General features: G+C 40.6%; 1 protein-coding gene across 2 annotated transcripts in view; it reads left to right on the top strand.

Annotated features, from left to right (window-relative positions):
* Positions 1-13,218, top strand: part of LOC140212309 (dual 3',5'-cyclic-AMP and -GMP phosphodiesterase 11A-like) — a 251,055-nt gene that overhangs the window by 108,582 nt on the left and 129,255 nt on the right. For both annotated transcript variants that reach the window (XM_072283012.1, XM_072283011.1), the window contains 2 exons: positions 6,681-6,756; positions 8,123-8,190. In XM_072283012.1, the coding sequence (XP_072139113.1) occupies positions 6,681-6,756; positions 8,123-8,190 (144 nt within the window). The remainder of the gene's footprint in view (positions 1-6,680; positions 6,757-8,122; positions 8,191-13,218) is intronic.

Here is a 13,218-nt window from a genome sequence, read left to right as displayed (position 1 = left end):
ACCAGATGCTCAGCACTGAAATATTGTGTTCAAGTAAATGTATTTGACATGTTGTTTTATTATGTGCAGAACAATTTGTACCCGGAAAGAACTACAAAGAGAAAAATAAATCAGGTCAGCGTCGTATCAGTGGTTTATCAGCATCCAGTGTTTAAAGGCTTAGTTTCGGATTTTCACATTTGCTTAATGTAAATCTGAACCTCCTTGCCCATTCTGGATGCCACGGGAGTGCGGAGTTTAATTTATAGATGTGCCACATTGATCAGACCGCTGCTTCCGCAATCGCAGGAGATGCAGCAGTCATCACAGAGAGAGATGTCAGTAGCTGTGTCCCAATTCCTGCTCGAAACTCTGGTGCCAGGTTTTACAACTCTTCTGAGACCTGACTACCGCAAATGAAGAAAAATCTATGTAATATTAAAACAGATGCTGTGTCTGTGATTAAAGCCTTCCTGTCAGCACCAGTGGCTCAACCAGAAAGAAACTTTAAACTGCAAACCAATGTAGTGTACATAAACATTTAACATTATTATGTTCCAGTAATAAAATTACAGATCTCACTGACCGTATAGCTCTGTGATATGATCAGAAAAGGAAAATCTGCTGAGAGAGAGGGTAGAGATTGCTGAGAACAGACCGGCCTTCTGCCATGATTGGAAAAACTGCAGGCATCACATCATGACTTCTCCACTCGTCTTAGTGGAGGGTCAGATTCCTATGTATTTAGAAAATTATCCCCATAAATTTCTCCTTTAGGAAAAAAAATATAAAGATCAAAAACGTCTGTGTGCTTTTTGACCTTCCAGCAAAATCACAGGAACACAAAGCATTATGGAGGATACGATTTCATTTCTCAGTCATTATTATGAAGGATGACAGCCATTCATTTCCTTTCTGTTAAAGGAAGGATTTCTCCTCAAAATTATCACGGGCAAAGCACATGTCTTTCATTAAATACTTTAGTGCAGATGGCTTAGCTGCAATCTTTATTTGGAATGTGTAGCTGTTGTTTGGTAGGTTACTGACCCCAATATACATTCAGTGGCCACTTTATTAGGTGCCTCCTGCAACTAATAAAGTGGTTGCTGAGTGAATATTCATGGTTGGCCGCAGCTGAGCCCGTCCACTTCAAGGTTCAATGTGTTGTGCATTCAGAGATGCTCTTCTGCACATCACTGTAGTAATGAGCAGTTATTCGAGTCACTGTCGCCTTCCTGTCAGCTTAAACCAGCTTGACCATTTTCTTCTGACTCTCTCATTAACAAGGCATTTTTGCCCACAGAACTGCCCCTCACTGGATGTTTTTGTTTCTCTGTAACTCTATAATGCAGGGGTTCCCAAGCTTTTTCATGCGGTTGACCAATACCATTAATCCAGGGGTTCATCAACTCCAGTCTGGGGAACCCCTGCTTTAGAGAGTGTTGTGCATGGAAATCCCAGGAGCTCAGCAGTTTCTGAGATACTCAAACCACCCTGTCTGGCACCAGCAGCATTCCACAGTCAAAGTCACTTAGATTATATTTCCTCCCCTTTCTGGTGTTTGGTCTGGTCAACAACTGAACCTCTTCACCATGTCTGTATGATTTAATGCATTGAGTTGCAGCCACATGATTGGCTGAGTAGATATTTGCATTAACAAGCAGGTGTACCTAATAAAGTGGTCATTGTGTGTATAGAATTCATTCATGGTCTAACAGTCTAATGGTGTCATGCACTAACTAGAGTGGCCAGTGTTTGAATTCAAGGCCACTCAGCTGAAATGTTACCTTTGTTATTTTCTCCACAGTTGCTGACTGAAATGTTGGCACTTTTATTTTTGAATGCGAGGGTCCTATTTGGTTAGGTTGTTTTGGAGCAAGTTAAAAAATAAACATTATGATACCTCAAAGTCACTGTGTAAGTTGACAGGGTGTTTAAGAAGGCATATGGAGTGTTGGCCTTCATTATATGGCGGACTGAGTTCAAAAGCTGTGAGGTAATGCTGCATCTTTCTAATACCCTGGTTAGACCACACTTGGAATATCGCAAAGATAAGAACTTCTGTACGTGCTGGGCATCCAGTGTAACATATAGAGAACGCTGGAGGACCTCAGCAAGTCAGGGGCCTTTATGGAAAGGAGTAAACAATGCCGAGACCTTTCATTGGGACTGGAAAGGATGATTCCTTTCCATTGATGCTATCTGTCCTGTTGAGATCCCCCAGCATTGTGTTACACCTGGAATTTTGTGTTCAGTTCTGGTCACCTCATTATAGAACAGGTAATAAGAAGGATGTGGCAGCTTTCGAAAGGGTGCAGAAGAGAGTTTCCAGGGTGCTGCCTGGATTAGAGAGCATGCTTTCTGAGGATAGGTTGAGCAAGCTAGGGCTTTAATCTTTGGGGAGAAGAAGGATGAGAGGTGATATGATAGAGATGTACAAGATAATAAGCAGCATAGATTGAGTGAATAGACAGAGTCTTTTTTCCCAGGACAGAAAAGGCAAACACAAAAGAACATAATTTTAAAGTCCCGAAGAAGTACCTCGGCCAGAAACGTCGACTGTTTATTCGCTTCCAAGGACGCTGCCTGACCTGCTGAGTTCCTCCAGCATTTTGTAAATATTGCTTTGGATTTACAGCATCTGCAGAATTTCTTGTGCTTGTAATTTTAAAGAGATTGGGGGAAGGTATAGGTGGGATGTCAGAGGTAAGTTCTTTACACAGAGAGTGGTGAGTGTGTGGAATGCCCTGCCAGGGTTGGTGGTAGAGGCAGATACGTTAGGGGCATTTAAGAAACTCTTAGATAGGCACACGGATGATAGAAAAATGGAGGACTATGTTGGGAGAAAGTGTTAGATTGACCTTATAGTAGTTTAAAATGTTGGCACAACATCATGGGCTAAAGGGTCTGTACTGTTCTGTGTTCAGTTTCCAATTTAAGAAAGATGACCATTTCTACAAATGAGAGCTATCAACTTGGTCAGTCATTCCCTGAGTTAAGGGAATTGCAGTTCGCCTTACTCCATTGGCTGCTCGCAGTAAAGTGACTTCAACTTCAACTGGCGGCTTCACAATAACAGGAAATGTGAGAAAGCTTATTTTCTTTCAGTCCATTACCAAGTAAGACAACCATTCTCCAATAGAAACCAAATGTTCAATTGCTTCAGATGGTTAATGTTTTTTGGCAGAAATTTGTGAGTCAAAGTCCTTTTCACTTAAGTGCAATATTGAAGGGATTGTGTCTTGTTAGCTGAGGTAGTTGTTCCTCTCCGTGCCCTGCAGCGCATCGGGCAACAACCTTGCCGTTTATGTAGCATTTTTGTCTTTTTTACGAAGCTCAGTTGTTAGCTTGATGCTCAACCCAGCACGGATGGAAAGCGTGCAAAGACCCAGCCCAGATTCAAACCCAGGACCACTTGCCTCCAAGTCCAGTGTGGATGCTGTTGTAGTACTGAATGAGCAGTTGAACTAAGGATTTTTTGTTATCATTCTCGGGGGATATTAGGAACTTTGAACCCTGACCAATATTGTTTCTTCAACCAAGAAACAAGAATAGCTTCCTGTTGATGTGACATAAAAATAAAACAATGTTTAAGCAAACGAGCTCCATAGCAGGGAATGTCTTCAAGTTAATTCACTCTACACTAAATATTTTTATGATTTCAGGATGTAAATAGAAGGTAAACAGTTACTTTTGTAAAACACAGGATATTGTGCATATGCTGGAAATCCAGAGCAACGCACACAAATTGCTGGGGGAACTCAGCAGGTCAGGCAGCATCCATGGAAAGGAGTAAAGAGCCAACATTTCCCAATTAAACAGACCCACCATCACTGCTGTTACTTTTGTATGGCTCGGATGAGATAAGGAAAGAGAAATGAACTCATTCCCCAACAGCAGAATGACTCTTACTGAGTCAAAATATAAAGATCAAGAGAAATTTGAACTGTTGCCCAGTATGGGCTAGTGATAAGGAAGTACGGGTACTGCCCTTGTGATTTAATGTACTGTCTGCTTGCAATGGAATTTTGTAAATTGAAATTGCAATTTTACTTTGCTAGCAATGAGGAATTGACTATATGAATAATAGTTGCACTTTTATACATGCACCAGTGCTTTTATACGTGCTTCCAGGTAAGTGTGTTGGGATGCTTTTGAGGAGTAAGGACTCCCAATCAGTCTAGTGGAAGAGAGAGATAGAGGAAAAGAGAGAGGAAGGGGAGAAAGAGGGAGCTGGAGAAAGGGGGAATGGGAGATGGAGGGGAGAGATGGGAGAGGGAGAGAGATGGGAGCGGGAGAGACAGGTGGGAGAGGGGAGAGGTGGGAGAAGGACAGAGAGATGGGACAGAAGGAGGGGGAGATGTAAAGAGGGAGGAGACAGAGAAAGAAAGAGAGAGAGAGAAAGAGAGAGAGAAGCAGTAAGGAGTTCCTGGCAGATCGTGAATAATTACGGACACAAGAGACTGCAGATGGTGAAATCTGAAACAAAAACTAAACTGCTGGAGGAACTCAGCGGATCAGGCAGAATCTGCGTAGTGAAATGGATAGTCTGGTCATTCCAGATGAGGAGTCTAAGCCAAATATTGACAATGCATTTCACTCCACAGACGCTGCCATGACCACCGAATCCCTCCTGCACTTCAGGTTTTTTGAACATTTTCCAGATTTTCCAAATGCTTAATATCCATAATTTTTTTAAAAACTCCACCCCAAATTATTCTACTTAGTTTAGAATATTTACGTTCTGTGCATTTAAAATTCAATCTGTGTACTATTGGGACTGAAACAGTCTAATTTACAGTGTAATGTCCAATTACTGAACCAAATGATCTGTTTAATCAGTCTGTGGTTAAGGCCCTCCCAACCGCAAGGGACATGTGGCAGTGCCCAACTGCTAATAAATGACATAGATGGAAAATAGTTGGCACGAAGGTTAAGAAAAAAGTAAATGTACAATTTGCAACAGCTTAATGCATTTTTGTAAGGGTTAAATACTTTTGCAGTGCACAGGATATATTTCACAGTTCAACTAATTTCTTATAAGTGAATTAAAACAATAATTTATAATTTTTCCAGACTTCAAGTTTTGGTTTTGTTTACAACAATATTAACTTGATTCAGCTTTTTATATATAATGCTTCTGGCAAGGAAGGTGACCTCCGGAAGGATTCGAATTTGTATCTTTGTTTAGACGTTATATCAGAATCATAGAGCGCTACAACAAAGAAAAAGGCCCCTCGGCGCAGATAGTCTAATCCCATCGACTTGCACCTGGACCATAGTCCTCCATACCTTTGTCATCCATGTACCTATCCAAAATTTGATTTGCTGTATATCTGGTGGTGGGGTGGAGATACGTCTCCACCAAAGGAGGTGTAAGGCGCTTCTTTCCTCCTCTAACCTGCAGGTCGCCCTTGGGCAAGGTGTAGCACCTGCTTAGCCCCCGATCAGGGTCATGTGAAGCTATGGGAGCAGGTGGTGGATGGTCAATGAGCAACTTGTGCACGTCGCAAGTCCTGGTTATGCGACCACTGACACCCAGCAGACAATCTCTGAAGGGTATTGATAATGTCTGGGGTCACCCGTCTTGTAAAGACACTGCCCAGAAGAAGGCAATGGCAAGCCACTTCTGTAGAAATATTTGCCAAGAACAATCATGGTCGTGGACAGATAGACCATAATTGCCCATGTCATACAACGTAGCACATAATGATGATAATGGCTGTCCCCCTCATAATTTTGTACTGAATACCTCTATCAAATCTTCTTATTCTCCTACTCAGTTTTATTGCATATCTAGAAAAACTTCATTTCTAGCTTCAGTAGAAATAAAGCTTTTGAAGCTATTTAATAAAACTGAGTTTTCATCAGGCTATGATAGGGTCTAGTTCGGTGTGAAGTATTGTGTAAGACTATTGGAATCAGAATCAGAGTTAATATCACCGGTATATGTTGTGAAATTTGTTAACTTTGTGGCAGCGGTACAACGCAATACATAATAAATATAAAAAAACTGAATTGTAGTAAGTATATTAAATAGTTAAATTAAATAAGTAAAGCAAGAACAGAAATTTTAAAAAAGCAGTGAGGTAGTGTTCATGGGCTCAATGTCCATTTAAAAGTCAAATGGCAGAGAAGAAGAAGCTATTCATCGAGTGTGTGCCATCAGGCTTCTGTACCTCCTTCCTGATGGTAACAATGAGAAGCAGGCATGTCCTGAGTGCTGGGGGTCCTTAATGATGGACGCTGCCTTTCTGAGGCATCACTCCTTGAAGATGTCTTGGATACTATGTAGGCTCGTGTCCATGATGGAGCTGACTAATTTTACAACTTTCTGCCGAGGAACAGGAAGCTGATCATTTGACTATTTTTCCATTAAAGCAAATCTTTGGCCAACACACTGTGTGATTTTGGTGATGCTACAGTACCTTTGTAATTTGTTTGCGTAACAATTGCACCTAAAAAATAATTTATTATACTTTGAAATTATTATTATATACTCAATAGACAGAGGATAAGGAAGAGTTAAACATAATAGCAATAGATAACATGAAGATGTTCTTGCTAATCCAAAGAGATTTAAAAATAACCAAATAACATAAATGCAGCATGGTATTTTCTTAAAAACAATGCCTTTCATGTTCTTGAAAAATATGAAATGTTAATGATGCTCATATTTTCACTGGGTGTTTACTTTTCAGGCAGACCAGATGTCTGGTTTTCACATCCACTCAGTGTTGTGCGTACCCATCTGGAATAGTAATCATCAAATCATTGGTGAGTGGAGACATTTAACAACATTTTTATGCAAAAAAATGGTCTTCGTGCCAATTTCGTCCTCAACGTCTACAGCCATGAAACTGGACAAATTGACATAGAACTTGACCTTATCGGTATGTTTTTCTCAGTTGATGCACATGACGCAAAAATGTCAAATTTGCCAATACTTTGAACACATAGTTGTCTCAGTCCATTTTTTTTTCACGAGCATGTTGGTGCCAAACAGCTTCCAGCAATAAGTAACTTCCTGCCTTTTTGGTGAGAGCTCGATTGCTGGTGCCAGTTAGTTGGTGGAGATTTTGTAATGTCTGCTGAAACTTGACTTGGTGTCGATGAATAAATTGAAACCTCTGCTTGAAATTCTTCTAGCTAAAGTTTTTCTGGTTTCATGAAGATAGGAAACTTGTATTTTATGAGTTGTGGTAAATGGGGCAAATCTTTCATTGCTCCAGTGATGACACCTAATTGTCTCTCTGGCATGCTCTTCATTCCTCCAGCACAGTCTTGCTCTTCAGTGTGCTCCGGCACAGCTTAGTAGCTCCTGTAATAAAGGCAGCTGACTACATTCCAGCCAAGAGGACCCCTTAACCCCTCCTGGCTTAAAACAGTCTGTGCTTAGCGTCACTGGACGTTTCTAAGAACCCGCGATATCCTTAAGCAATTCAATGACACCAAGGACCCTAAAGGTAAAATATAGTCGAAATATTTTATTTTCCTTAACAGTCAAATTCAGTCATTAAAAAAAAATTAAGATGAATGCAACAAAAAGTAAATAATAAATAAATAAACAAATTGCCTTTCAACGCTGCCAGAAATTTGGCTTGGCCCTGTCTAATCCTACCAATTTTTATCAATGCAGTATAGAAAGCTTTCTGTCTGGATGGCAGCTGCTCTACACGTGACTGCAGGAAGCTGTAGAGATCCGGTCCTGGTGGAAACATTAAACTCTGTTTTCCCCTCCGTTGATGCTGCCCGACCTGCTGATTGTTTGCTTCTCTCAGTTTCTGTCTCTATTTCATACTTACAGAATCTGCGGCATTTTACTTTTAATTTTGTAATATTTCATTGGATCATCCTGGCTGCATTTGCCAGCTAAACTGCAGAAATTAATATTTTATTAGTGATTGATTAGTACAGCATCTAATGGAGTCTATAAAATTGGTTGATTATGTTTAATATTTGGTATTATAGTATTCAGATTAGATTGTTCTATTTATTATTTCTTTCACTTTATGACAAGGACCAGGCTAATTGTCATCAGTATCTATCCATTATAGTGTAGTAATAAGATTTATTTGTCCTAAAAGGAAATTAAAGAGTGAAGATTCTTCAAATACTTGAAATTATAAACCTTTTGCTGCAGGAGTTGCTCAGATACTCAACCGGTTGGATAGGAAAACGTTTGATGATGCCGATCAGAGGTTATTTGAGGTGAGATGATTTCTTTTCCCACACTGTAATAATGGCAAATTACAATGGTGCCTGTTGAATGTTGCAATATTCGCCCCATCCTGTGATGCACAGCAAGATTTTGACACTCCTGTGATGTGAGCCTGTCTTCAACCTGATTGCTGCAGAAGGCTTTTTGAAGTTCCACTATTATTTTCGAAGTGCCCTTCAATGCTTCTCTCTCTCAGAACTGATTAAGACCATAAGACAAGGGAGCAGAATCAGGCCATTCGGCCCATTAGGTCTGCTCTGCCATTCCATCATGGCTGAGTTATTTTTCCTCGCAACCTCATTCTCCTGCCTTCTCCCATATCCTTCAACATCCAAGCAACCTCCACTTTAAAAATAGCCCGTGACTTGGCCTCCACAGCTGTCTGTGGCAATAAATTCCACAGATTCACTAACCTCTGGCGAAAGAAATTCCTCCTCATCTCTGTTCTAAAGGGACATCCTTTTATTCTGAGGCTGTGTCCACTGGTCCTAGTCACCCTCACTAATACGATTGGTTTATTGTGAAGGTGTACAATTGTTCTCATTATGAGGTTTGTGAATAATCATGCAAAAAACAGCAGTCACTGGTGCTGAGATATTGATAAAACAGTTTTTCCTGCTGGTCTTAATGAGAAATAATTGAATAATTAAATGAGTTGAATAGTTTAAATTCTAACCATTTACCATAGGTATCCTTATATCAGTACAATTTAGGAATCTAAATATATTTATTTATGTATTTATTTTACATTAAGGGAAGTGGCTGTTTCAAAGGTGCAGGTTGTATCAGTGTTACTGGATTTAGAGCTGAACTATAATTAATTTTGGTGTCAGTGGTAATGTTATATGAGCACGCAATATGTTATTTTATTCGGTGGTGCAGAACACCAGTGATGAATCAGTGGAGAAAGGTTTTCTATTGCACTGTGTGTAACCAACTTGTTTGCTTTTTACCTGGAAATGGTAAATGATTTTGCCGCATTGTTTTGAGGAGGGATTACCCTTAATATGTTATTTTGTTTTGTACAGACACTGCAGAATTCCCCTGAGACATGAATAAGAAAGAGGCTTCCCAAACTGAGGTTCTTTCCCATATGTGATTCATGCACAGCTACTTTAGTAAAGTTTTTAAATCGAAACTCTTGCAACTATTTATCATTCATACAACATTATTTATCTGGGGTTGTTTCCTCAGTTATTGCGCCAGCAGAATTAATGTTTTCAGCTTTTTTTAATATAGAAAAATCTTTAAGTGAACCCACCCCCATTCCCCACATAAAGCTACAACTACATACGGTATATTGTTAATAGTAATAGTAATACACATGCTCAAAATCATCAATAGACACCCATATTTAACAATCTAATTTGCCCCCAGGTTTCCTGATGTGCATTGGCCCCTGAATCTGTCAGAATGACCTGCTTTTCCACATTTCACAGAGGCTCCTTTTCTAAAGAGTAATCAATTAATCAATTATTAATTAATCCTGATTCATTGCATAGCACTCGATCCAAAACGTCTTGTTCCTTGCTTAGTTCCGAAAACGTACTTGATACATGCATCTTTAATTTCTTAGCTTACAATTTGTGCAGCCATAGCAGGAAGCTTTTTTATTTTATTTATGTATTGAGGTACAGTGCAGAATAGGCCCTTCCAGCCCTTCGAGCTATGCAGCCCAGCAACCCCGGATTTAAGCAACACACATAAAAGTTGCTGGTGAACGCAGCAGGCCAGGCAGCATCTCTAGGAAGAGGTACAGTCGACGTTTCAGGCCGAGACCCTTCGTCAGGACTAACTGAAGGAAGAGTGATTAAGAGATTTGAAAGTTGGAGGGGGAGGGGGAGATCCAAAATGATAGGAGAAGACAGGAGGGGGAGGGATGGAGCCAAGAGCTGGACAGGTGATTGGCAAAAGGGATACGAGAGGATCATGGGACAGGAGGTCCGGGAAGAAAGACAAGGAGGTGGGGGGGACCCAGAGGATGGGCAAGGGGTATATTCAGAGGGACAGAGGGAGAAAAAGGAGAGTGAGAGAAAGAATGTGTGTATAAAAATAAGTAACAGATGGGGTACGAGGGGGAGGTGGGGCATTAGCGGAAGTTAGAGAAGTCGATGTTCATGCCATTGGGTTGGAGGCTACCCAGACGGAATATAAGGTGTTGTTCCTCCAACCTGAGTGTGGCTTCATCTTTACAGTAGAGGAGGCCCGGATTTAATCCTAGTTTAATCACGGGGCAATTTACAATGCCCAATTAATCTACCAACTGGTACGTCTTTAGACTGTGGGAGGAAACAAAATACCCTCTGTCACACCTGTTATCAGGTGTGGGTAAGCGCGCCCGATAAGGGTCACAAGTTGAAAAAAAGATGGTAAACCACAACAGCGCGTTTGTGCAAGGGGTTTTATTTAGTACCAGGTAGGAAAAAAAAGCAAAAGCTGTGTAAAAAAAAATGTACTTACAAATTGACAAATGAAAACAAACATGTCTGTACCAAAATTTACAAATATATAGAAGCTTTCCCCACGACAAATTTTGTCTTTAACTTTCCAACATAACTCTTCACCAGCTGTCAGCTCCAACCTCCACACCTCTCTAGCATACAAAGTCCTACAGGCAGCAGTGGGAAGTGAACCTGGGTCGCTGGTACTGTAGAGTGTTGTGCTAACCACAATGCTACTGTGCTGCCCCATTTAGTACCTTGCAGCAACTTCTTTGCTCATTATTACAAATTTTCTGGGATTTCCTATTTCTATATTCTATACGCCGTTCACTTTTCTAATTAGAGTTACAGTATCCATTTTCCACTTAGCATATCTGGAATAGTTTCAACATTTGGTCAGTCTTCAACCAGTTCTTTTCCTAATCGCTATTAAATCAAATCTCTTCCATCTGGGCTATTACTTTACTTTTTTGCCCATAATTCACACATGAAGAGCTTAAGAAATATGACGAAGAATGGTCCAGTCACTGCTCAGGCTGATCTGTCATTCATTAAGAAAATGGCTGATCCAAGCTTGTTGCTTTCCTCCCATACCCCTTATCTTCCTTGTTTTTCAGACTCTACCTTACTTCTCAGTCTCCACTGTTACTCAGCCCCATCCATCTATACAGCTCTCTGGGACAGAGAATTCCAAAAGTTCCATCTCATCTCCAACTTTAATGGGTTCCCCCTTATTCTGAAACTAACCCTACAATTCATAGATACTCCCATTGGAAAGAAAATGAGGGTGCGGAATTGTTATTTTTTTTTGTATTCTCTTTGTAGTTCAACTTTCCTGTGCTTGCTTGTATATTTATATAATAATCACCTACATATATACCTGTTCATGTAAGGGAATGTTCAGGGAATTCTCCAGCAACTACGGTAAGGTTGTTTCTGTATTTTCCAGAAGCTTCTTAGTTTCCTTTGGTAAGCGTCACTCCACTTGAAACTGACTATTTCATAGGTTTATTGTTATCACTGGAGTTTTTGCTACCTGTCAGTTCCCCAGCTAGCCCCCACTCCCAGCAAACTTGGTGACTTTGTTGGAGCACCTTTCTTTATTCTTTTATTTTTACATTGATTATTTCATCCCAAAATTCACAAAATTTACAAATATCTCTCCCGGTCACATACCATCCAGATACACTCAGTGGCCACTTGAGTACAGGAGTGGAAACCAGTGTGGTCTTTTGCTGCCATAGCCTATTCACTTAAATGTGTTGTGCATTCAGAGATGCCTTTCTGCACACCACCGTTGTAACGTGTGGTTATTTGAGTTACTATCATCTTCCTGTCAGCATGAATCAGTCCGGCTGTTCTCCTCTGTCCTCTCTTATTAACAAGGCGTTTATGCCACAGAACTGCCCCTCACTGGATGTTTGTTTTTTTTTCCCCTCTAACTCTAGAGACCGTTGTGTGTGGAAATGCCAGGAGATCAGCAGTTTCAGAGATACTCAAACCACCCCATCTGACACCAACAATCATTCCACAATCAAAGTCACTTAGGTCACATGTACCATTCCTCTGGTACAGAACAAAATGCAAACAGTTCATATCTATCAGATTATTGATAAAGTGAAAGGAATAAATTGTTATCTGCTTACACTCAATTTGTCCAATGATCTGTGTGGATACATTTTTCCCAAACCAAGCATATTAAAATGCACCACACATAAAATAATGGAGGAGCTCAACAAGTCATAGAGCATCAATAGAGGGGAATTAACAGTCAACATTTCAGGCTGAGACCCTTCATCAGGATTTGGATGTTGACTTTATTCCTCTCCATAGATGCTGGCTGACTTGCTGAGTCCCCCCAGCATTTTGAGTGTGCAGCTCAAGATTTCTATCATCTGCAGAATCTCCTGTGTTTATATTTTTAAAAAAGCACATTCTGTCTGTTACAATGTCTTGGATGTATAATTTGTTCAGATATTTTCACAATCAGCAGTGGTTGCGGATAATACCATTTTATCATCAGTAATCTGACAGGGTCCAGACGGACTGTGTGTTACTGTGTATCAAAGGAATGGGACATGTTATATCTCTGGATTTTGAGCTCTAAATCTGTCCCAGTAATCTGATTTCTTCAGTCAGAATTTGTTCTGAAATAACTGCATCAGGAATTCATTATATTACCAGAGAAAATGTTTTTCTTCAATATTTTTGACATATACAGCATTGTGCCAAAGCCTTAAGCGCGCGCGCACGCACACACACACACACACACACACACACACACACACACACACACACACACACACACACACTAAGACTTTTGCACAGTACTGTATTTGTCGATGTGCAGCAGAGACTGAGTTTGTAAATCTGGCTGGAGCGAAGGATGTTGGGAATGGCCAGGGTGGAGCGCCGCGGGAGGGGTGTGGGACAGGTGGCAGTGGAGGAGTGTGGAGACGGGAGTGGCACAGATCCAGACACACCCAGCCCTGAGACGCCAGGCAAGGTCACTTGATTCAAATAATTGATTTATTGATCATTACAGAATGTCTCTCTGGTGCTTCCCCACTCTCTTAC

The sequence above is a fragment of the Mobula birostris genome, chromosome 19 (assembly GCF_030028105.1).
Source record: "Mobula birostris isolate sMobBir1 chromosome 19, sMobBir1.hap1, whole genome shotgun sequence".
Taxonomy (NCBI): Eukaryota; Metazoa; Chordata; class Chondrichthyes; order Myliobatiformes; family Myliobatidae; genus Mobula; species Mobula birostris.
Note: the sequence above shows the minus strand (reverse complement) of the source record. Positions and strands in the feature narration are given on the sequence as shown.